Source organism: Nothobranchius furzeri, chromosome 15 (genome assembly GCF_043380555.1).
Source record: "Nothobranchius furzeri strain GRZ-AD chromosome 15, NfurGRZ-RIMD1, whole genome shotgun sequence".
Classification (NCBI taxonomy): domain Eukaryota; kingdom Metazoa; phylum Chordata; class Actinopteri; order Cyprinodontiformes; family Nothobranchiidae; genus Nothobranchius; species Nothobranchius furzeri.
In genome coordinates, this window is record NC_091755.1 from 40666107 (window position 1) to 40691903 (window position 25797).

General features: G+C 42.5%; 2 protein-coding genes across 2 annotated transcripts in view; both read left to right on the forward strand.

Annotated features, from left to right (window-relative positions):
• The window catches only part of mical1 (microtubule associated monooxygenase, calponin and LIM domain containing 1), a 34158-nt gene extending 29598 nt beyond the window's left edge, over nt 1-4560 (forward strand). Inside the window, exons 23-25 of the mRNA XM_054745680.2 lie at nt 1194-1287; nt 2173-2246; nt 3523-4560. Coding sequence (XP_054601655.1) covers nt 1194-1287; nt 2173-2246; nt 3523-3716 — 362 coding nt within the window. The 3' untranslated portion in view covers nt 3717-4560. The remainder of the gene's footprint in view (nt 1-1193; nt 1288-2172; nt 2247-3522) is intronic.
• Nucleotides 4561-16845: 12285 nt separating this feature from the next.
• On the forward strand, nt 16846-25797 carry camk1gb (calcium/calmodulin-dependent protein kinase IGb). The gene is made up of 13 exons (XM_015967175.3): nt 16846-16955; nt 17962-18073; nt 20196-20321; nt 20408-20482; nt 20610-20748; nt 21221-21344; nt 21485-21560; nt 21736-21848; nt 21926-22004; nt 22142-22229; nt 23212-23558; nt 23635-23730; nt 23920-25797. Exons 2-12 carry the CDS (start codon nt 17988-17990, stop codon nt 23690-23692), a joined length of 1311 nt encoding a protein of 436 aa, XP_015822661.1. The 5' UTR covers nt 16846-16955; nt 17962-17987; the 3' UTR covers nt 23693-23730; nt 23920-25797.

Sequence of the window (25797 nt, forward strand, 5' to 3'; positions counted from 1 at the left end):
TGTATCCATTCTACATCTGCTCTGCTGAAGTTTAAAATGCGTTTAAAATATTTTATTTAGAAATAGATTACAGTGATCCCTCGCTACTTCGCCGTTCGTTTATCGCGGATTCACGACTTCGCGGAATTTTTTTGGAGCCTTATTCAAGGGAAATTCGCCGATTCGCGGTATTTTTCACCGATTCGCGATATTTTTCTATGCGAAATATCAAGAAATTCCTGTTTTTTTTCATCAATTTCATCATAAAATGCACTTTTTGTAATAAAACTATAAAAAACCAAGTAAAAATATTTTTTTCTTGAGTTTTACCCACAAAAAGAGAATGTGATCATACGATAATTCAGTATAGTACTGTATGTCAGACAGGTCGGCTGGATTCGGGAGTTGAGCTTGTAGGGAGCGTGGTTTCACAGACGCGGAAGTGAGAGCGTCGGTGAAACGCCGGCTCACGATGAATCTAGGAAACCCCCGAGCGTTCGAGCGTCAACGAAGTGACACGGAAATGCCGGGCTTTCCAGAAGTAAGTAAGATAACTTACTATGAGCTGATAGTTCGTTGGATTGATCGGTAGGTTGGAAACTCTGATCATGAATCTGAAGAAACGATGACTGAGTGGTGAGCTGGATAGGCGACTTCCGTTTATAGCCGCGGTTTGTGACGTAGGTGCGACGTGGAGGGAATCCCAGCGAGGGGCATGCTGGGAGTCCCTACTTCGTGGATTTTCACCTATCGCGGCCAGGTCTGGAACGCATCTACCGCGATAAACGAGGGATCACTGTACACATAGTCACAAACACCATTTTCTTTCTTTGCCCTCCTTGGTTACCGTTGGTAACTCTGACAAGCCGCTGTAGCTAAACGCATGTTCACATTAAGAGTGGTCCCTTAAGAGGCTGATGACATCTTTTGGAGGCAACAACTGTTAATATCTTTGAGGAGCCTTCAGAAAGGTCACCACTACACCACAAAAGGCTGTGTACAAAATAATTGATTTATATACAAAAAAACAGAGGAACAGATCTTCAAATCACAAAGAAGGAAAAGCCTCATCTAGTGTCCATCGTCTGTCAAGAGAAACATCGCTGAAGACCAGCTTTGTTCATGTGCAGCAGAGTTGTGTTAAACTGATTTACCAAACCTTGTGTAAATGTCTTTGTTGTTTTCCTAAAGCCATGTTCATTTCTCTCCTCCAGCCAACAGCAGTTCCCCCGATACGATTGAACAGTGGATTCAGTTGGTCCATGAGAAGAATGCGCTGGTGTCTGAGGAGTCCGACCTCATGGTGGCGTGAGTTAGGACCTTTATAAATGCCTATTGAGTCTCAACGGGATAGCAGCAGTGGCGGCTCCAGAAATGTTTTTTCTGCAGGTGCTATGAAGGAGCTAGTCTTTTTATTGAGGGTGCTATGAAGGAAGTGGTCATGCGTACCTATTGTTCTCTAAAACACCTTCAACACTAGCAGATACACGTGCGTGCACAACACCTCAACCACACCTGAAACAATCATTAACATACATCATAAACATATGAACAATCGCTGACTTTTCCATGAAATCATAAACACATACAGCCACACAGAAAACCAACTATAGTGTTGCAAGGTTAGCTAACGTTAGCGTTAGCATTTCCAGCGGCAAAACCCTCGACTGCTGCGGCGGTTGAGGGTTGACGCTCTTCATCCAGATCCGTAGGTTTTTGTGGGTCTGAGATCACTTCCAAACATTCATCCGTTTCTGACGGAACCCGTGGAAATGTGGGCAACAAAAACCGATCCATCTTACCACTAGCTCTACCTTTCACTCGTTCACAGGTGGAACATGAGGTCAAAGGTTAACATCAATTTCCTGTTTTGGTTTAAGTTTTTACTATCTATATGATAATTTACTGATTATTTTTGTTTGTATGTTAAATATCATCACATCCACACGTTCAACTAAAATTAAATTGTAAAAAAAAAAATCTAATATTTACTTGGGGGTGCTATGGGGGTGCAATGACTAATCCAGGGGTAGCTATAGCGCCCCCTAGCACCCCTCTGGCGCCGCCACTGGATAACAGCTGAGCTTTGTTCAGACCAGAGCCACAAAGATCCTAAGAGCAGCCTGTGATGACCTGCAGCAACATCAGGCCGTTCTGAAAACACGACCGCACTGACGTATGTTTTCCTCTCAGGTCTCGGCAGCTGGAACTGGAGGACAAACACAGCACGTTAAATCTGGAGTACAGGAAGTACATGGAGCTGAAAGGTGAGAGCACCGTACTGTTGACTCTGAATTAGATTTTTTTCACACAGAGCCTCACAGCTGACAAACAAGAAGCTGATGTCAGGGTCATTTTTCACAGCAGGTCACAGTAGCTCAGTGTTGTACAGCGCCTTCTTAGGGTTCTACAACCCCCCAAGGTGCTTTACAACACCGTCATTCACCAGTCACCCAAGGACTCTGTCAGACTGATGTTTCTGGATTTCAGTGTTTAACACCATTGTCCATGCACTTTTAGACTAGGGCTGCTGAAGGACTTTGGAAAATAATCTAATTGCGATTTAATTCACAATTATTTTCTCAAGGGGCTTTTCTCATTTTTCAACTAACGGAAGCAAAAAAAAAAAAAAAAGATCTATGTAACTTGTACTGAATATAAACAAGTTTATGTGTCTACATATAAATGAACACTCACAAGTAAAGACAACATCTTGTATTTGAAGGTGCGATGCTTTGCAGCCAGGAGCACATCCTTTGAAGGAGAATAGGTATTAGCATCAACTGTGAAAATTTATTTGCAGGAAAGAAGTGTGTCCCATTTATTAAAGTCTTTTGCGTTTAGAGTTTTTGACGTCTTGTCTATACAGAGCTTCCGTAGTTCAGTTACGTTCACAGCTGCTTGCCAAAACTCAGTGGAGTTGAAGTACATTTTTCTAGCTTTACTAAAATATCTGTCTGTACTTATTTGATTAATGGCAGTTTTTACTTTTTATTAGACTCCAACTGTAATAATTTGGCACGTTCCTAATTCGTAACTTGTAAGAATCCATTCAGCGATATTAGCATTAGCATCCCTATGGGTTTTTCAATGTATATTAGCATTGTGTTAACCACTCGCTGCCAGTCAAATCGCAGCCTTTGCGATTAGAAAATCTCCTTTTGTCACATCGCAATTTAATTGCATATGCAATTAATCATTCAGCCCTATTTTAGACCATTTCATGACTAAAGCCATCGATGTGCAACTAGGTTATGGGGTTCCTGACCCATGGTGTCTCCTAACTTTGGACAGTGGATCTCCACAAGGATGTGTTCCGGGCCCTCTCCTGTTAACACTAGTTATGGCGATGGTTCTACAAGACGTTGTAGAGATCAGATTTCAAAGTTTCCAGATGACACTGAGCTTGTTGCTTCATCTGAAGTTGGTTTATACATTATGAAGTATTCAGTTGATTCTGATATTTGTGTTCCAGGGATTCTTTGCAGTTTTTTTGCTTTGTTTTGTTTTTCACTGGAAACATTTCACATTTTTTCCCCACAGACAAGACTCCAGAGCAGCAGTCAGAAGAAGATCGTCTGTTTCAGGAGATAATCGAGGTTGTGGAAATGAGGGACTCTCTGGTGACATTTCTGGAGGAAAAGAGGCTGAAAGAGATCAGCGAGAAAGAAGAGGCCTTCTCCATTATGGAGGCTAAAAGGCAGTCGTTGGCCGAATATCAGGTTCAGTGGGCTTAAAACTTGCCATGCACATGCTGTGCAGGTTATGCTAACTGTTTAGGATTTGATGTATTCAGATTTGAACCTGAAATCTAAAGTTGTAAAGCCAAAGATGATTTTTGTGGAAGGCAGCAGACCAGGAGTGGACCTTCTGGGATGATCTGGCTCTATTTGATGTGTTTAAGTGCATCAGCGACCTTTCACAAGAGTGGAGTCAAGGCTGCAGATCTAAAACGGGAAAGTTTTATGTGGCCGCGGAACGTGTCCTCCAGTATCAGAACTATGAGCCAAGAGCAACGCCTAGACAAAGCAGCAAAAACTTTTAAAATGATGGGAAAGAGGGAAGTTCTTGGAATATAGAGCTTTTATTTGATGCTTGTTCGAACTGTGTTTTAATGTGTAACAAAAATATCGAACATCCTGAGCTCTTCAGTATTTCTACGCCAACAAACATGGAGGTTGCAAATCTAGAAGAAATTTTAAATGATAGAATTCAAAGTCTGCTCTTGATTTATTTTTTTTAACGTTTAAGACTTTTAAACATTGATTAATTCTGTGGCACTTTCTGCTTTTCACTGCATGTTTTCTTCGTGGTGGTCAGTTAATTTCAGGGGTTGATGGTTCCGTCCTGTAAGATCAGGGATGCTGATTTCGGGATGAGTAGCTGACATGAACAGACCAGATCATCTGTTTTTGGATGGCTTCGTTTTGCAGTCGCTGCTGGAAAAGCCGCACATGGAGCCAAACAAGCCAAAAGGCCAGACTAGGGACAATTTATTTACTTTTCTGTTGCCATTTTGTGCCACTGTCCAGCAAAGATCACCTACTTTTATCTTCAGTTTTTAGGGGAATTTATTTTTATTTTGGTCTTGTTTGTAAATCTCCAGCAAGTGGAGGCTGGACTTCTGCTGCTGTTTCAGCTTCAAACCTCTAGGGTGCACTCTGGGTATGAAAACCATGGACTGTCTGATAGACACATAAGACCTAAACACTGGAGCTGCACCAGCTTAGTTCATCTGTGAAAGTATTATGGTTCATAACTGAGAAAAACATCCAAATAAAAAGATTAATTATGAAATCATCACTCTTTAATGAAGCTGTTTTTATAATTTGTGAAATAAAAAAAAGTATTCACTTTTATCAAGACCCTTTACTGGTTTTCATTTTCTGAAATTGTTTTATTAATATAGAGTTCTGAAAATGTCAGAAACTGGTGCGCAATAAAGCTGAAAAGTTTTACAGCTTTACAGTCAAAGTATTATTTTCATTTCCAAATGAACATCCTGTCTTCAAAATTTACCAAAATAAAAATTATTGAAGAGACGTTTCTCGGCTGGCCTGGGAATACCTTGGGATTCCTCCGGAGAAGCTGGCCAAAGTTAGCCTAACAAGTCATTCTGTAAATGTGAGTCTGGCCACGACCCATAGACAGATCTCAGCTGTGGGGCAGAAACTTCAGTTGTCTTTTAAACGGTCTCTGCATGCTTTTGAACAACGAAAAACATGACGCACTCACAGCTTTGGATGTCAAAGTCCCCCATACACAGTGGAAGACCCAAATACATCCTTTTTCTAAAGGACTTAAGTACCTTTATCTGCTCTTGGTTCGAAGAAAAGCCCAAGTCGAAATAGTCCAACGTTGATGCCAAAGCCGTTTCAGACAAGCCACCGCCATCTTTGTTGTTCCGATCCAGCGTTGCCAGATGTACGATAATTATCGTATTTGTACCATAATTTTGGGCTCTGTACGATGTACGATCAATAGTTTCAAAAATCCTCAAATGTACGATAATTTCACGTTGCATCTAGTAACACTGTCTTTTGCTGTGGCTTTCCCAAGTCCATTACATAATTTTAAACTGTTCTGAAGTCAGATTTCACCTCAGTGCTTACAGGTTTATGCTATTGTGTCTATTACAAAAACAGACTCTGGAACTAGGTGAGTAGGCTGCTTTGTCATTTATTGGGTCAGTTTTTCCACTGCTGTGATGTTTTGTCACGTGCGTTTAACCTATGTAGAAATGACATAAATACGACTGCACAAATGTGCATGTTGGGTCAATGCGTGGAGGTCGGAGTGGTGCCGACACACTCTGCACGTTTATAGGCATTATATTACTGGTTTTAAAGATGTTTATTTAAACAGGGCAATATAAAACACCTTCTTTGTTATATTATATTGGAGTGAGAAGTCATTTATAGAACGTTATCAAATTTATAATGTACGATAATTTGTACTGAAAAACGATAATTTAGGCCTCTCTGTACGATACTGTGGGATTTTGCATCTGGCAACACTGTTCCGATCAGTCGCAGCAATATCCCACCCACCAAACAGCGCTGTGATTGGTCCACCAAACCGTTGGAGCGCCGTGATTGGCAAGGCACAAAACTTGCATTGCATGGTTCTTTTAAAACACAAAGAGTTGTTCATTACCTTGTTTTGCTAACGTTTCAGCTAATTACTAAAGCCATCCCCAGAGCCACAGTAACTGACTTGAATTGGACATTGTTGGTCTACACCACCATTAATAACTTTAAGACTGATCAATATCTCCTTAATAAGCGCACCACCCTTGTCCCGGTATATGCTGCGTCAGTTCCTCTTTTAAAATGTATCTCACAGCAAGGCTCTTTCCACACATTTAACTCCTAGATGCCCTACTTGTGATCCAGCATGCTGTACACCCCTTGACAATTTGAGCGGACAAGCTTGGCTCAAGCTGGCAAAAGCTTTCTTTCATAGGGAACTGTAGGCTAAACTGTCCAACAGTGGGTCAATCCCTCAGCTTACCTTCCCACTGGCTTGAATCCAGGGAACATGCTGGCCAGGAGAGGTCTTCTCCATGCGGTTCTGAGTTCTGGATCCCACTGAACCTAGTGGTAGGAGGGCCAGCATAAAATTCTGATGCAAAGCAAGCAGTTCACACCCAGAGATGCTGCTACGAGCCTTGTTGATCTCAGCCGGACCCTGGGTATTCGGGGTGGAACGTTTAAGTTGTCCTGAGCTTCCTTTATGAGAAAGAAGCTCTCAAATAGCGGATAAAGTGGTTTTGTTGAATAAAATAACTCGTAGGAGACGATGCTTTGTTTTTGAGTCTTGATCAAAGCAACTCTTTTAATGACTCAAAAGCTTTAAATCAGCTAAAAGGCCACATAAGCAATACAAAACAGTAAGAAAACCCATATATTTTGGGGTATTTTCTTATTTTATACTTTTTTTTGGTGCTGACAATATAAAACAAGAGTAAACATTAAATGTAAGCAAAAAACAAATAAATAAATCCTAAGCTTGTAACTATCAAACTAAGGTTTAAATGCAAAACATGTTACTGAGAAGTGTTAAAATAGTAAAATGAGAAATTTTTATAATTTTTTAATAAAATGATATATGAAATGCTAAATTATCAAAACAATACAAACAATAAATTTTAAGTGAAAATCAAGCAAAAATGTTAAAGATTAAAATTGAATAAAATTTAAATAAAAGTAAGTAATTAAGATATCAAACATCAATGTAACATGTTAAAATTAAAAGATTACAATTGGAAAATGAACAGTTAAAAGTAAGTAATTAAGATATCAAAGATTAATGTAAATTAACTAAAAATATTGTTCAAGATAAAATCAAATGTAGCAATTTAGATTTTGGTTAGGTAAATAAAATCCTTTTCTGAACCTCTGGAAAGCTTCTGGTTTAATACCTCAGCGATCTTTTACTCATATCATGGAGGAAATTGATTTTCATAAGAAGTCATTTCGGTCAGCTCTTAATGCTGAAGAGATACGTTTTTGTCCCCTATCCTATTATTTAGTTATAGTTTAGCTATGTAATAAATTCAGCACTGGCCTTGGAATGCTGCTCGTAGAAACAGCACCATCCTCAAGATGCACCCTCCATGGCTTTCTGTGGCTCTCCACGTTCATGACAGACAAATCACAAGAGAGCCCATGATGTTCTGCATCAATATCTTTCTTGGTTCTGGACAGAAGCTCGAACGCCCTGTCCATTTGGCTCTCCTGGTGCTGGTTCTTACCAGCAGCCATAATTGAAGGCAAATAATGAAGATTGCCTCTTTATACTCTTCCCAACAGGACATTTTGCAGCTTGCACTTAGATTCTCCTCAGCATGAGTGCACAGTTGCCTAACCACAACTTCCTGTACACAGACCCTTATCCATGCTCTGCTTTACACATTACAAAGGCGATCAACAACAAATGAAAGGTCATGCAAGAGGTCTCGTACCTCAGAAATTTGGGTGAGAAGTGAGTCCACGTTGATCTCCTTTCTTGTGGTTGCCTCTTCATCTGAAAGAGCCGAGATGCAAGCGGGACTTTCCACAGTAATTAGCTGAAACGTTAGCAAAACAAGGTAAAGATGCTCTGCTATGCAGACGACACCCAGGTCTATCTGTCATTTCCACGGGAGGACCACACTGTCTCTGCACGAATATCAAACTGTCTCTCTGACATATCAAAATGGATGAAATCCCACCGTCTTCAACTCAACCTCTCTAAAACTGAACTACTTGTCATCCCAGCAAAACCATCCATACAGCACAATATCTCAATCCGAAACGACTTCCTATCTCTGGCTCCTTCAAAGGCAGTTTGAAATCTGGGTGTTGTGATTGATGAACACCTGAGCTTTAAAGATCATGTTGCCTCTGTTGCTCGTTCATGCCGCTTTGCGCTGTATAACATACGAAAGATCAGACCATACCTAACACAACATGCCACCCAGCTCCTGGTGCAATCTACTGTCATCTCCCGCCTCGATTACTGCAATGTCCTTCTAACTGGTCTTCCAGCCTGTACTGTGAGACCTCTTCAAATGGTCCAGAACGCAGCGGTGCGTCTGGTCTTCAATCAGGCAAAAAGAGCACACGTCACCCCTCTGTTCATTGAGCTCCACTGGCTACCGCTAGCAGCATGCATCAAATTCAAATTGCTAACACTAGCATACAAAGTCCGAGACGGTACGGCTCCCATCTACCTGAATCCTCTTGCAAAGGCTTACGTCTCGACCTGGCCGCTCCGGTCATCACAGGATCGTCGGCTAGCAGTGCCTACACCACGCTCAGGACAATCCAGACTCTTCTCATGCATCGTTCCACAAATGTGGAATGACCTTCCAAGCACTTCCAGAACTGCGGCTTCCTTTTCAATTTTCAAGAAACGCCTGAAGACCCTGCTCTTCAGAGAGCATCTTCTAAACTAGCACCCTCCCTGCACCCGTCCCCCCTCTCTACTGTCCACTCCTTGTTTCCTACTCTCCATGACTGATGTCAGTGTTGTTGTTATTGTTGTTGTTAGCCTCAAGGGCAACATGCCGATTATCACTTGTACAGTAAGTCGCTTTGGACCAAAGCCTCTGCTAAATACATAAACATAAAGAACAACTCTTTTTATTCTGTGTTTTAAAAGAACCAAGAAATGCAAGTTGACAAAATACACAGAATGAACTTACAGAAGAAGACGCAAACTGCTCAGGCCAACGGTAGACCTGTTGAGACTCTTGTGGAGCGTGGCTAGACTGACGAGCAGAGCAAAATCTTTTTGCTTCTGCTACAGTCTATATAAACGTTTATACCAAGCCCAAATGGCTGGAGGGAGGGAAGTCTGAGCCTCGGAATTTACCCCTGCTACTCAACCTCAGATACGCGGAGGAAGGTGGCTGGACGGATGGAATCAGGGTAGTTTTCTTTACTGGAACTTCAGGGCAAATGCAGCAAGGGGGAAATTGACTGGGCGATCCAAAAGCCTGGTTCTTTTAGCTGTCCTGTCTACATTTTGTTTGGCCCTGTAAGGAATGTGCTAAAGTGCCAGCACATCCCGACCGCTGTTTTGAGTTACATCATCGATTGGAGCAGAACGCGCCAACGACTCTGTCTTCCTAAATGCCGGTTCTCCACTCCATATGCATTTCCCACTTCCTACGTCAACATAATTTCCAACTGAGTTATAACCAGTCGGTGGCGTTCCTGCCCACCAACTGCACCGGGCTTTTTACCAAGCCACTCCGAGTACCTACCTGTGAGCAGGAACTCAGAAGGTTCCTGAAAACAGCTGTTCGGCCGGCCCGGTCAAGTGGAGACACGCACATGTTGGGCAGTTCTGGTTAGTTTACCCTGAAGATCCGGTAATGGAAACAAAGCTAATGTCATCATGTGTTACAAAGCATTCATTCCTACTAGAAAACACAGTAAATGTATTTGTAAAAGAGTGAAACACACCTTTACAGTTTTGAAGCGGGCCCATGAATGGTGCAACAAAAAGACAAAAGCCCCTCAGAGGAACCAGTGCTTTTGAGATAAAGTTGAGGGCCTTCAGGGCGAGCTCAGAGCTCCAAGGTAAAAGCAAGCTGCTGAGTTACGGGGAAAACAGTTCTTTTAGCAATAAGCCTTATTATGTGTGTTTTATTTGACCATTTATCAGGATTCCTGGAAAATTTTCAACTGCAACACAGTTTTACATGCTTTATAGAAGCTCAAAGATTGGTTTCCAATTGTAAATGAACTTCATCCCCTTGCCCCTTTAAGGTATGTGATTAGGTGTGCCTCCTGATGGCCTCCCTCTACAGGTTACTCAATGCTTTCTTGATCCTTTTAGTGTAATCTCATTGAGTAACCATTTAGCTGCAGGAGAGCTAAAGAGCCTCAGGAGGAGGTGAATTGCTTACCTGAGGGCAGTGTTGGTTCACACCACTTAGATGACACTATTGGAGCTCCATCCAGTCTAGGGGAGGTCCCAGGAACTGGAGATGTTTGCTTTAGTGTCTGAAAAAACAACTAATATTCTTACATGGATAATATTTGGAGCAGATACAGTGGGGCAAATAAGTATTCCCCACTTCACAAGATGAGAGAGGCCTGCAGTTTTCAACACTGGTATGCCTCAACTAGAGAGACAAAATGAGAAAAGAAAATCTAGAAAATCACATTGTCTGATTTTTAAGGAATTTGCAAATTGTGGTGAAAAAAAGTATTTGTTATTAAAAATCTTTCAGGGTAGAACTGTGCTCTGTATTTTTGATGAGCTAATGCTTTTGGTGTTCAGAGCATCTGCTGGGTATGATTAGCACAAGAACCTGATGTAAAATGTGGAACCGTTTTTGTACAACTTAATAATCCCTGATGAACCCGCTCAGTGGCCTAGCGGTACGAGTGTTGCCTTGAGAATGGGAGGTCGTGGCTTCAGATCCAGTTGGGTCATACCAAAGACTTCTCCGCTTGAAAGTTAAACTCTGTGTTAAGGGGTGTGATTGGAGGGTAAAACCACCAAATGTGTGCAGCTTTCCACAACGCCCAGACAGTGGGTCAAATGTGAAGAACAAATTTCACCACGTGTGTGTGTGTGTGTGTGTGTGTGTGTGTGTGTGTGTGTGTGTGTGTGTGTGTGTGTGTGTGTGTGTGTGTGTGTGTGTGTGTGTGTGTGTGTGTGTGTGTGTGTGTGTGTGTGTGTGTGTGTGTGTGACATCTGAAACGTCAAGGGTTTCTCCATTAGGGCTGACAAAGCCCTGATGATATGGGTATTTCATGGTGGAAGGCTCAAAAGGCCCAACGAGCTAACAGGTTGAGTACAGCAACCTCCCACTAATAACTCAAAATATAATCAAAAACACAAATTAAAGCAGGAGGATGACAAACTGGAGTTCCTAGCTCTAGCTATACTTACCTTTTCTTTTAACCTGTGTGTCGCTTAAATAGCCGCTTTTGATTGTGGATAAAGGACTTTGTTATGAAAATGTACTTATGGTGTCTGCTAAAAATCGATAGGACAAGAAGACACAAAACTAAGTAAATCCTGAATATAAAGTCAGAGCAGTTAGTTTTTAATTTGAAGCAATACTTAAAAGCTTAAAGCTGATTAACAGTAAGACCTGCAACTGGCTTTTAACATGAGTACCATAAAAATGGTAGCCTAGTGAACTAGACCAAATTCTTGCTTTGCAGAGTTTGTTAAATAATAAATTCATTTAGTATGGCTTGCCAGACTATAAGAATGGCAACCCCCTCAGCCAATTTTACAGATATATTGATCTGAATGGTGGAGTGTTTGTTGCTGAGAGTCATTAACAACACAGACTGGGTGCTAAAGATCTTGTGCTTTTACATGGAATTGTGCATCATGACTGTTTTCATGATGATTAAATAAGCTTTAACCCCAACTCAAGATAACGTTATCTTAGTTTAAAATTCTTGATGGTGGTGTGCATCCTGTCAAAGAAAGCCAGGCCTTTAGTTAATGGTTCACTCCGTGGCTTGAGTCGCATTAGCATCTGTGAGCTGTGAATATGTGAGGTGGCTGTCTGAGTCATTGGCACAACGTGTCCATTGTCTCTGCTGGTGCAGCAGGTGACATGTTTTAAGCTGCATCAGGTGCTCATAAGCCTGTTAAAGGTTGCCTTTGAAAACCAGAGTGCAGCCTATGTTATAATGCAGCATGTTTCCAATTAAGGCTGTGCAAGGTTGAAGGGAATCTGCTAATCTGTGATGTGAAAACCTCTCAGAGCTTGTAGTTCAAGGATGCTGCAGTTTCTGCATTTATAGTGTAATATTTTACAAATGCTGCAGAAAAGAGAACATGGCTTTGTTTGCAAGTTATACAAGACACTCGTTGATTTTGATTTCAGATCACTGATATCTGTTGCAGATCATTTACCATTACCCGATGTTCTGATACTTCCAACACTAAATTAAATTATATTCTCAGAAAACTGATTTAAACAAGGTGACCTCAGTCATCTAATGTGAAATTGTTTCTAAATGAAAATATGTTTTTAATTATATTCAGATTTAGAAATTTGTTTAAAAATAATTTTGAATTAAAGCTATATTTTCTCCCTCATTCACTCATCTTCATTCAATGGGACACCCTTTACAGGTTGCCAGTCCATCTCAAGGATCTACAGAGACAAAAAAGACATTCACACACTCAAACCTAGGGACAGTTTAGGGTTTCCAACTTACTGGACAAGCATGTTTTTGGTCTGTGGAAGGAAACCCAGGTACCCAGAAAAAAATCCCGAAGAACAAAGGCTAACTCCCCACAGAAAGGCTGCAGCTGGTATTTATTTCATATGTTCCTGACAGAGCACTTCATTCCCCGACTACAGGTCTACTGGTGGTTCCTACGTTATCTCAAAATAAGAGGGGAGGTAGATCTTTTAGTCATCAGGCTCCTCTCCTTTAGAACTAGCTCTCAGCTTTAGTCTGAGGCAGACACCTTGCCTACCTTTAAGACTAGGCTTAAAACTTATTTTATTTGATAGAGCACACTATGAGATGGGAACGTTTGGGTAGCCTTGCTAATCTTCGTTATTTTTATGTAAAAACTGTTAATTGTTATGATAAAAAAATCTGTCATTATCATATAAAAGACACACACAGTGAGATTTGAGAGTGAAACTAAGTTTATAGTGTGTGAATGGGTGAATGGCTGATTGAGTTGTGAAGTGTTGGGGGGGTTGTAGAAGCCTAAGAAGGCGCTATACAATAACAAGCCATTTACCATTTTTTATAGGACCTACAGAAAGTGTGCAATAATTGTTTGAACAAAATTAGGCAGGTGCATACATTTGGGCACCACAAAAAGAAATGAACTCAATATTTATTAGATCCTTCTTTTGCAGAAATTACAGCCTCTAAACACAAATAAACCAAACAAACAAATAAACCAAACAAAAAATCGAACACACTTCCTATAGCTTCTAATGAGAGTCTGGATTCTGGTTGAAGGTATTTTGGACCATTCTTCTTTGGGTCTCAACTGTTCACTGCAGGTGGTTCTACCCACCCTATTTGGAGTCCTTGGATGGGAGTACTGTTGTTCTGCTGGGGGACTTCAATGCTCATGTGGGCAACGACCGTGAGGCCTGGAGAGGTGTGGTTGGGAGGGAAACCTCCCCCCATCAGGACCCAAAGGTTGTTTTTATTTATTTATTTATTTTACATCAGCAGATCCTGGAGACCAATATCCAGGACTGCTCAACATCTACTGAGGCATTCTTGCAGAGAAACAAGCAGAATGTTCTGGAATTGGAACTTGATTCTTTTGGTCTTAAGCAGGTTGTGTCGGTTCCTACCCAGAACCAGTCTCATATTTTAAATTTAGTGATGTTTTATGGGGTAAACGTTAATAATTTGTCTGTTGACGAAACTGTCATTTCTGATCATTTTCCAGTTTTGTTTGATTTTGATTGTCCGGCGAGCTTAGGTAGAAGGCCTGTGGTGCTGCGCCAGACATGGGTTATTACACCGGCTACAGCAGATAGATTTTGTGCTTCTTTCTCTGAACTGCCGGCCTCCCCCCTATTTTACACCAATCCGGATGATACTTTGCGGGTTTTTCACTCAGCCTGCCTCATGGTGATGGATACCGTTGCTCCTTTAAAGGTTAGATGCCCAAAGCCAAAATCCGACCCTTGGTTAAACTCTCACACGCATGAATTCAGAAGAACTTGATTGCCGGAGTGAGGTTAAAGACTGGCTGGCAGCAAATTTTCTGCGGCTGAATGATTTTAAGACCGAGTTTATTGTTTTTACTCCTAATGGCTCGTCTTCCTCAGCTCCTGATTTTTCCGCTCTTCCTTTTAAAATTTGTCAAACAATTGTTAATCTTGGAATCGAAATGGATGTGGCTCTAAAAATGGACCCTCATGTTAATCACATGGTTAAATCATGTTTTTATCAGCTGACATCTTTCCAAACTAAAACCCATTCTGAATCGGCGCCACCTCGAGACAACCATTCACACTTTCATCACCTCAAGGTTGGACTACTCCAACGCAATTCTGTTTGGCATTTCAAAAGCCGCATTATCTCGCCTTCAGCTGATACAAAGTGCGACAGCAAGATTTCTGACCAATACTGGCCGTCGGCAGCACATCACTCCAATTTTAGCAAGACTTCACTGGCTTCCTGTGCACTACCGTATACGTTTTAAAATGTTATTGTTTGTTTTTAAGGCGCTGAATGGCTTAGCACCACCTTACTTATCCGAGTTACTCACTCCTTATGTGCCAGGCAGGACTCTCCGTTCAGGTGACCTACACCTACTACAGATTCCCCGTCTACGCTGGTGAACGAGCTTTTTCTGTCTGGGCTCCGAAACTCGGGGAATGAGCTCCCGTTGAATATCAGACTCTCCTCCTCTATTGGGGTTTTTAAGGCCTAGTCCACACGTAGCCGTTTTTTTTTTTTGAAAACGAATATCCGCCCCTCCAAAAACTTGCATCCACACCACCGCGTTTTAAAAACAAACTCTGTCCACACGTACCCGGATAAATACGTTGTTAAGGACATGCCAGACCTGTAGGTGGCAGTACTTCCCCCGTTCTTAACCTCGTCCTTCGTCTGTGGTCTTCCACAAGGAGCAGTAATTCCTCTTGCAAAAACAAACAAGCAAAAAGCGCTTGGACAATTGATAAAGTGAGCGCAGATCTGAGGGCATCCATGCTGTCGGCTAGTGTAAACACAGGTCGCACACGTGATGTCAGCATTTTTTGTCGCGGAAAGTGACGTTGCGGACCTTAAAACTCCGGTTTTGTCTGTCCACACGCAGACACCCAAAACGGAGAAAACGCCGATCTTCACTTTGGCCGGAGTTTTTAAAAAGATCCGTTTTCGTGTGAAAAAACTCAGTTTTCGTGTGGATGACAGGCCAAAACGTAGAAAAATATCTACGTTTTGGCAGATCCCCGGCTACGTGTGGACAGGGCCAAAGTCTCACTTAAAGACTTACTTTTATTCCCTTGCTTTTACTGCCCAGCTATTTTATTGATGGTTTATTTACACTATCTCTAACCGATTTTATTGACTTCTCTTGTTCGGTTTCAGTGGTTCCTAACCTGAGGGTCCCAACCCCCACAAGGGGGCGCCAAAGCCAATGGGTCGCCAGGACCTCTCCACTTTAAGGGGTTAAAACTTTATTTATTACTTGTTTATAGCCTACATTTTGCTCACATTTTTTTCATGAGTGAAAAGTTTACTGATATTAAGACAGGAAATAATTAGTACAGAAAGAGTAACACACTTTTAAGAACATTTTGCTCAGCTCACTGTTTTATTTTCAAGTGTCAAAAGTTCACTAAAGATAGGACTGGTTGATTAATCACAGCCTTTACAGTAAATAATCTAGTATAAACAGTAATATACACATTTAAGTACATTTTGCTGAGTGTATTTTTTATGTGTCAAACGTTTATTGAAAGGAATGATTGATTTATCGGTGTTTACAAGAAACAATGTGTTCAGAAACGTAATACAAACTGTCAAGCACATTATGCTCTGTTTGGTTTTGTTAATGACTTTGTTCTGTACTGGAGCCGACTATTACTGTTATCTATTGAATCAAAGCATATTAAAATGTGCTTGAACAATTTTATCATTTCTTAATACTGTTTGTACTGGAAGAGAGAATGGGAGGGGGTCGTCAAAAATTTTGCTGGTAAAAAACGGGGTCCCTTGGGAAAAAGGTTGGGAACCACTTAGCTGTTTTATTCTTTTATATTATTCTTTTAACCTTTTACCCCTGTACAGCACTTTGGTCCGCTCACATGCTGTTTTCAAATGTGCTCTATCAAATAAATGGAATTATTTATCTCAGTCCCCGGACCTGAATATTACTGAAAACCTGTGGTGTGAGTCAGAGCTGTCCATGCTCAGAAGCCGTCAGACCTGAAAGAACTAGAGATGTTATGTAAACAAGAATGGTCCAAGATACCTTCAGCCAGAATCCAGACTCTCATTAGAAGCTATAGGAAGCGATTAGAGGCTGTTATTCCTGCAAAAGGAGGATCTACTAAATACTGAGTTCATTTATTTTTGTGGGGCCCACATTTATGCACCTGGTTAATTTTGTTATTGCACATTTTCTGTAAATCCTATAAACTTTGTTTTACTCCACAAATATCTCCGTGTGTTCCTCCTCTGACATACTTAACTGAAATGTTTTATCGTAACAACCAACGATTTATACAGGAAATCATGAAGATTAACAAGGTTGCGTAAACTTTAGCTTCCCACTGTAAGTACACGAGTTTGTGTTATGTCACTTTCTACCTGCTGTTCGAGGACGGATGAAAGAGCCAACCTGAGCTGTGGGTCTGAATGAGTCAGCCCCGCCCCTTTACAGTCTCTACTAATCCCTGACTTGACTACAGTTATTTGAATGCTCCCACGCCAAGTACTCTGTGCAGATCCTGGACAGCCTTTGGTAGGAGAGTCAGAGCTCCGGCAGCATCGAGTCGCTAGGTAAGTCTGGGCCTGCTTGCTACTCGCTGAATGTTTGTTCCATGACCTGATTTGGACGATGCTTAGTTTTTTGTGCCGTGTGATTTAAATTCAGACTGAAAGTCCGCTCCTTCCCCCTGTGACATCTCTGAGGATGCTGCTGCTGCTGTGTTTGTTACAGAGGATGTGCTGCTTTCTCGCGTTCCTTACTGTTTCTGTAACAACAAGGCAACGTCCACGTTGACTTCAGAAGTTGTGTTACGAGGAAAGGGTCTCTTTAGAAAATGACGAGCTGCAGGTTGCGATTGTGTGAAGCCAGTCTTGTCTCTGCTGGGTTGATGTCACGTTTTTATCAAAAACTGGCTCTCTCCATCTGCACAGCCTTTGTAAATGCAGCTGAAAATGTTCATTAGATTGTAAATTGCCACCAGATTCCAGGTCAGGAGTTGCTAATCCATTATATAAGACCAAACAGGACGGGAAATCAAATTGGGTAACCTGCTCATTAGAATTCCTTAATCCTTCTTGGGGCCTTCGGTTTTATTAGTTGCGTGATTCGTTCCTGAACTCTGATCCTTCCACATCTTCACGTCTTCCTCTTACAAGAGAACCACTTTGGATAAAACACGTAAAAAGTCAAATTAGCTGAAGGTTTGAATAGTTGATTGTTGGCTTACACGTGCACAAAAAACTATTTAGTTCTTCTGATGTTCTTCACTGAGGATCTCTGGTGGGAGCTTTGAAAGACAAGTGTGATTAGCCGGGTCCTTTAGCTCCTAACTGGACCCACCTGTCACCTGGACCCAGGGCAGATGTCTCACAGACAGAGACTCCTCGTCTCGCCTGTAAACCGTCTCAGCAGCAACCTTCACGACTCCAGTAATCTCCAACGACTGTCTGGCTGCATGATTACAGTCATGAAGGAGTCTGAACATTAAGCTTGGATTATATTTGCTGCTTAAAGACGCAGAACGTAAACCAGGTCACTGTAACACCTCTGCTTGTGTGTTTGGTTCCTCTTGCACAGAATTCCCAGCGGAAGCAGCAGCAGACATGGGGCGCCAAGAGGGCGACTACGCCTGGAAAAAAAACACCGAGAACATTCAGGAGATTTTCGACTTCATAGAGGAGCTTGGCTCGTGAGTAACTTCTATCTGAGCAGTTTTCCCCTCCAGCTTCGTCTCAGAAACACTTTCCACAGCTGTAGGTGGGACAGGTAGATCAGACGTTTTATTGGATTGGCGCGAAGAGGCCGACTTTGGAGAAGTCTTAGACACTAAGATGTTCTGACTTTAATTACAGAGTCTCAGATGGCGGCACGGCGGCTCATTCACAGAAAACCTGCGGGACATTCTGCTTTTAGCACAGGAAACAAAAAACATTTGGATTTAGAACCAATTTTGAAACTCAAAATGGGTTTTGTGTGACTTTTAAACTTTAGCAGCAGAACAGATTGAAATTCATCTAAATACATTCATCTATCAAAGAAAGGAAATGAACGTCTCAGTTTGAAGTAAATCCCACGTCTGACTGGATTTCTTCATCTTCCATTTTAGCTGGTAAATCCAAGTAGAGTTTGTTTACTGGGATCAGCAGGTCCCCTCTCGCCTCCGAGCGTTTCAGCTGAACAACGGGTCGACGAGCTTGCTGAGTAAGCTGCTGAGGGGGCTGGAGACGAACTCGTTTGTGATGATTGGGTTGTGAAGGAGGCATTCCCCCCAGAGCACCGCCTGCACTTCAGTCAGTCTGAAGCAGTCGCATTATTTTTTACCCGAGTGACTTGAAAACAAAAGGGTTTGGAAAAGGAGGACAAGGCTCCTTGGTGTGAGGTTAGTTTATTGTGGAAGCAGAGAAACTCTGGATCGGTGAGTCACCGCTGAAGATGTGGACCTTCTGATCTGGGTCAGCTTCCTGTTTTCCATTCCAGTAAATAGAAGGGAACCCAGATGGGACCAGAGGCCGGCCCCGTGGGCCTCATCACTCATCCTGCAACATCCTGTTGTTACCTAGCAACAAGAAACAACCAGCATTTCATTAAAAACACGGCTCAGCTAAAACAATGTGTTGATAGTTGATTCTGGTTTGATGACAGACTCTCTTGAGGACCTTCGTTTAAAAGAAAACAGAAGAAAAAAGGCATCCTTTGTGCCCACATTTACCCACTGTTCCAGCAGAAGTGTGTCAGCTTCCAGACCGACAGCCGCTAGATGACGTCCTGTCTGACCACAGCCCTTGACACCAGTCTGTGACCTGACCTGCACAGGATTGGCTGACCTTTGCCCCCCCAGAGCACTCAGCTGGTCGCCCTTTCCATTGCGTCAGGGATAAAGGATTTAATCCACCTGGAGGAACAACTATTCCCAGCCTGGGCTGAAGATAGCATGGGAACAGCACATCTCAGAGGACAAAAACAAGCTTCTAACAAGTTAATCCTCAAAGTTCTTTCACAGGATCGCAGCTGTTGATGCTGCTATTCCTGTAGCTCTTTGCTTTACCATCTCTTCAACTCCGGGACCTTCAGATCATGAACACCTGGTGAAGCAGCGTGAACCGGTGGTGTCGTTTATCGTTGGTGCAAGTGCACTGAAGCACCTTCACGCTGTGATTCTGTCGTTATTACAAACATAAAAGTCATACATCACAGCGTTGGCTTTTCTTCAGAAGTAGAAGTTACAGTACAACAGAAACGTTTGATGTGCCCGTGCGACCACCGGGGCCTTCTGCTGTTCACTTCGGGAATATTTCCAACCTAATTTCATGCAGGGGTGGTTTGTCTGAGGTTTACTGTTTAGCTTCTGTTCCTCTCTGCCACCCTGTCAGGGAGACAGTGTATGTGTGTGTGTGGTTACCGTGGTGATTGTAAATGAGAGACCGGCAGCAGCATGAACATTTCTTTAGGTTTTGGTTCTTTTTATGATTATTACACAGTTTACAAATCAGAACATGTCTCTGTTTTATTTATGTCTGAATTAATTCATTCTTGTTATTTAAATTGTTTTACTTTTTAGTTTAAATGTGCATTCACTAGTGGCTGAAGATGCTCGTCGGGTAAAAGGGGAACGAGATCGTTCTGAGAACAATGAAAATGCTAAATCCACTTTAGGTTGGCTTTCTGCTCTAAGTTCTTTTATCGTAGCCCGACTCTCATGAGAGATGAGGTTTATTTATTCTCACATAGTGAAGTTTTGTTTTTTGTTCTTATTCTGTTGCGAAACAGAGAAGGTGAAAGCTCACGTTTTGTTTTTATTTCTCTGTTAACAGAGGAGCGTTTTCCGAGGTCTACATGGTCCGAGAGAAGAAAACGGGGAAAACGTTTGCCATGAAGTGTATTAAGAAGAAGAAGAAGAGAGATATTAACCTGGAGAATGAGATCGCCGTGTTGAGAAAGTAAATTCCCTCAGAACGTTCGTGCATCTGCAGACCGAGCGGAAAGGCTGTAGTTATCGTAAAACCCCGTTTGCTTTTTCAACCAGAATCAAACACGAGAACGTTGTGGGGATGGAGGACTTCTATGAAAGTCGGACTCATTACTATCTGATCATGCATCTGTGAGTTTCTTTATTTGTTATTTTAACAAATAATCAAAGGATTTGAGAATGTGCACAACAATAAATCTGTGTGTGTGTGTGTGTGTGTGTGTGTGTGTGTGTGTGTGTGTGTGTGTGTGTGTCCCAGTGTCTCAGGTGGCGAGCTCTTTGATCGCATTCTAGATCGAGGCGTGTACTCAGAGAAGGATGCCAGCAAAGTGATCCAGCAGATCCTGCAGGCTGTGAGCTACCTGCACCAAAGTGGCGTTGTTCATCGAGACCTGAAGGTAACATGATCACACACACACACACACACACACACACGCACACACACGCACGCACACACACACACACACACCTCTGATATCACACTGGTGCACACTCTTCAGTGACACTGAGATTTGCCAAATGAAAAATCCTTTGCTGAAACTAATAAATATTTATGAATCAACTAAATCCCAAATTTGTCAAAAACTGTTGTTTTTTCATTTGTTATTTCAACAGCACATGTACTTTATATTAGAAATATTTGAAAGAAACTGATTACTACTGCTTGTTGCAACTGCTACGCCTCAGTGCTGTGGGATAGTGTTCACTTAAAACGAGAGGAGTGAAAACAAGTAAATCCTGTTAAACCATTACGATTTAAACAAATTCAGCGATCATCTGGAAAATAGAATAAAATGAGTTTAAACCAGGCTGAGCGGCGTGCTCGTGCAGGCGTCGGAACGTGAACCTGTGTGTTTGTCCTCCATGCAGCCTGAGAACATCCTGTATTACAGCCAGGACGAAGACTCCAAGATCATGATCAGCGACTTTGGCTTGTCAAAGATGGCCGACAGCGGCATCATGTCGACAGCCTGTGGAACCCCAGGCTACGTAGGTAATGAAACTAGCCTCCGCACAGACGTCTCAGACTGGAGGCCAGGATGTGGAGTACGATGATCCAGTACTGGGACGGATATAAACTGGTTTTAATCAGGCTTTCGTTGTTATAACTTTAATGTTTCTGATCACTCCCAGCTCCTGAAGTTCTGGCACAGAAGCCCTACAGCAAGGCAGTAGATTGCTGGTCCATTGGAGTCATTACCTACATCTTGTACGTATCTGCTCCGAAACATCCTCATTAATGTGTTCTAAAGATCTCCATACACCTGGATAGATGTGTAATAGATGTGTAATAGATGTGTAATAGCACCCTCTAGTGTTGATGTCCTGTACGGTCTGCAGCATATGCTGTGTCCCCATGCTAACACTGGTGGTTTTACTCCCAGACTCTGTGGATACCCTCCTTTTTACGAAGAGAACGAGACCAGACTCTTCTCCAAGATCATGAAAGCCCAGTATGACTTTGACTCGCCCTTCTGGGATGACATATCTGAATCTGGTACTTGTGCATCTGTAGATTGCTCGTCTCTTTCTGTTCATTTTCACATCCTAAAATATCTTATTGTCGGCCTGCAGCGAAGGATTTCATCCGTAACATGATGCAGAAGAATCCCAGCATGCGTTACACCACAGAACAGGCTCTCAGGCATCCATGGTGAGCTGCTCCCATCAGCTTTGTGAAGAAGAGTCACATTTAAATAAATGGTTCAAATGGATCACAGAGGAAAACCTGATCGGACCTGAAACAATCCAAATAAAGCGAAGCTTTCTGTGATGTATTCTGTTCTCCAGGATTATTGGAAAGACAGCCAGGAGCCAGGACATCTACTATTCTGTTAGCGTTCAGATCCAGAAGAACTTTGCCCAGTCCAAGTGGAAGGTCAGTCTGCTCCCGTTAGAAATGTACTCAGTAAACAGGAAGCCGGGTGTCCACTCATGACCTTCCTGAACAGTTAAATCATGACTACGTTTACGTGCAGCCAATATCCGGGTTATGATCGGGTTAAGGTCGGTATTCGGGTTTCTGAGTTGATCAGAATAACCCGTTTACAAGCACAAATAGAAAGAGTTACCCGTAACTTGCATAACCCGATTTAAATGCGTACGTTGGGGTAGCGTCAGGACGTATGGACTACGTCAAGACGCAATATGCGTCATATTTCGCTGTCTCTGTACTTTCGGCCGTCAACAAAAGACATAATGTTCATACTTTTCACCAGACCGATGAAGACAGGTTTCCTCGTCACTCCAAAAGTGTGGTGCTGTGCCGCGACTCGCCATGTTGCTCCCAACTTGTTGTTTACTTCCGGAGTTCTGGCGCGTACAAGACGTCTCGCTACTCAAAAGACCAAGATTCCTTGCGAACAGAGCATGCACAGAACACACGCTTTGATGGGGGTATCCCGGTATGCGTTTACACGACCAAACATTCGGGTTAGAAAAGGGTTACCCCAGGTGTAGTAACCGGGTTTTTGGCGGTGTTTACAAGGACCTGCGGAGCCGGGTTATTGCGAATATTCGGGTTTTAAAAGGGTTACTGGCTGCATGTAAACACACTGCATGTGTTCTTACAAAAAGGACGGTTTGTTTTTACAGTCGGGGGAATCAAACCCGAATAGAAATCGGTCTAAAACATGGCCGTACAACCCATCGGTCTGTCGGCCAAAACCTCAGGAACCACCCGATGGATTTTAGTAGAACTCTCATGAAAAGCTAATTAGTAGAAGCACAAAAGATTTTTTTTTCTGTCAACCCCCATTAAAACAAAGTAACTGCTGTAGTGTGCACTCCTTAAGAAAATGCTGGGTGTGGTTTTGATGTCAACAGGGCAGAGCTACAGATCTTATGTGTTTTCTCCACAGCAAGCCTTCAATGCAACTGTAGCCATCAATCACATGAAGAAGCTGCATCAGGCCCACACGGAGCTGGTCCGAAGGCAGGCCAGCATCCCAGACATCAGGGTGATCGACGTGTCCTCGCCAACGAAACATCGCAAAACTCTCGATGTGGAGAAACCAGAGCCCAAGGTGGCGGACGTCAATGGCAACATCGAGGCGCATCACATGTCTCTGCCTGTGGGCCACGTGGACCTGAAGAACCACTTCCACCCACTGAAGACCTGTCAGAGCCAGGGGGTGGCGCACCACGCCCCCGCTATAGCCGAGCAGAGAAAAAACATCTATCACTCCGAGCCTGCCAACCTGAACGGGTACGTGTCAGCAGCTGGGTCTGCCGTCCGCTCAGGAGAGGGCTGATGCTGATGAAACTCCTCTCCTCTGTTTCAGGTATGCTAAAAACCGTACTGGACAGACCTTACAGACGGGTGTTTGCTCCGTCATGTGAATGCTGGATGAAGTTTGATGGATTTAAACGTTTCTTTGGTAAGTTGTGTAAATGATCTAGATTCTATAAAAATGACTTCATAGCAAGAAAACCATCAGGTGATGGGAAGTGGACGCTACTCAGCGTGATCGGCTGAATCAGTGATATCCCAGCTGAGACACCGAGCACCTTCTGGAACCCGAGTTTCCACCTAACAGAGTGTGTGGTTGTGCTTCTGTGTCCTACAGGCCGGTGCTGCTGTTTTCACTCAGCACGAAGCTGTTTGGTGCCGACAGCTCCTCTGGGCTCACAGTTTAAGGCGGTGGATCCTGTAGTGGATACCAGTGGTCTGCACGGACCTGTCTCCAGGGTTTTATTTGTGAATGAGTGCCAATGGAGATTCTTAATAATCTCACTGGAGCACACGTGAGTTAGGCAGAGCAGCAGATATGAAACCCCTGATCTGATTCATTTAGAGGAAGATACGGTGGACTTGTTGCTGTTGGACATAAAGCTGCCCTGGATATTAAGCAGCTTTATTTAACAACTACATGTTACCATTCATTGCTTGTTTCTTGGTGTAAATTATGTATCTCGTCGACTCCCCCTGCCTCATCCAACGACTCGGCAGTTGAACTGGGGAGCCAAAGGCAATGCTCGTCATCCGCAGCTCTTGTCTCCTTATTGACTACCAACTTGTTTCAAGAGTTGTGACCCAAATCGGTCTAATTGGCCATTTTATTTCTCCATTTCTGCTGTAGCATTGTACAGGATAGTGTTCCAAGGTTGATCTACTTTGTTCATTTTTTCATGTCACCAATGCTTGGGCTGCCGTATGCCACTGAGGAGTTCCTAACTGGTGTTGGTCCATCCCCCTTAAGAGTCAATGAGCGAGGCCAGGTGGGAGGAGTCAACATATTTGACCATTTATGCACATTTTTAGAACTGTGGTTATTTACTAAATAAAATCATCCTAAACTATGACGACACCTCCTTTAATGTAAATAATTATAAAGCCAAACGTATTTGTAAATAAAATATGCTGACGCTTGCACCGATGTAACCTGTCTTTATCCTTCCGACGTTGTTTTGTCTGCTCGAACAAATGAATCAGTTGCATGTTTATTTATTATTGCCAATCTTAGCCCACTAAAACCTTGTTTATTGCTACTTTTTACTTGAACAGAATAACTTTGTACAGATGTTTGCTTTTGTCCCCAACGTTGAGCTGCTTTCTGAACGGTTCTTCCATGTCTAAATATAGGCTCAGAATTAAAGGCTCAACAGAATATTTGAATTCAACTAAGTCATCGTTCAATAAAGTGAAAAAAAAAAACTTCTCATCTTTGTTTTGTGTAAGAAAACATTACAAACTGATTTACTGTCATAAAAAACAAAAACCGTGATAACTTAAAGTTACGTTTGGGTGGTTTTAAAAGAACGAGCAGCTCATTGCCGGGTCTGCTCTCAGATACGGTTGTGGTCTTCATCGGGAGGAATTCAAGGTTGGGCAGAATGGTGGTGAGTCGATGGCACTGGCATTGATTGTTGTGTTTTCGGTCCATCAGAAGGCGGCTTGACAGTTTCCGGTAATTGAAGAGACGTCTGCTAATGCTAGATTAAATATTTGACTTCAAATATTCAAATATAATACTCCCCTCCATTCAAGATCTGTACACCTCTAGGACATAGAGGCGTGCAGGTCGGATAATAGCTGACTCGTCTCACCCTGGACACGGTCTCTTCGACTCACTCCCATCTGGCAGAAGGCTCAGATCCATTCGGACCAGAACCTCTCGCCACAAAAACAGTTTCTTCCCCTCTGCAGTTGGACTTTTGAATGAAAATCCTAGGGCAGCCCACTCAAGTTGATTGGTCTCAGTCACGTGACCCGATGCTGTGCTTGAACCATTCAACAAACACTCAGATTAGTACCTACACGGAGTAGATAGCTGCTTCTCTAATTATTGCCACTTTTTACATTAATAATTTTATCATGAGTGTTTTATTAGTTCTTATATTTGCTTATCTCTTAATTAATTTTTTTCTATTTTACCTTCTGCACCAAAATACCGCAGCAATTTCCTAATGTTGTGACTTGGCACACATATGGCAATAAAAACTTC

Excerpts from the sequence above, each read along its gene's own strand:
- camk1gb (XM_015967175.3), top strand. The coding sequence starts at position 17,988 with ATGGGGCGCCAAGAGGGCGACTACGCCTGGAAAAAAAACACCGAGAAC. Across the intron at positions 20,483-20,609 it reads TACTATCTGATCATGCATCT|TGTCTCAGGTGGCGAGCTCT; the intron begins GTGAGTTTCTTT and ends TGTGTGTCCCAG. Across the intron at positions 21,849-21,925 it reads GGATGACATATCTGAATCTG|CGAAGGATTTCATCCGTAAC; the intron begins GTACTTGTGCAT and ends GTCGGCCTGCAG.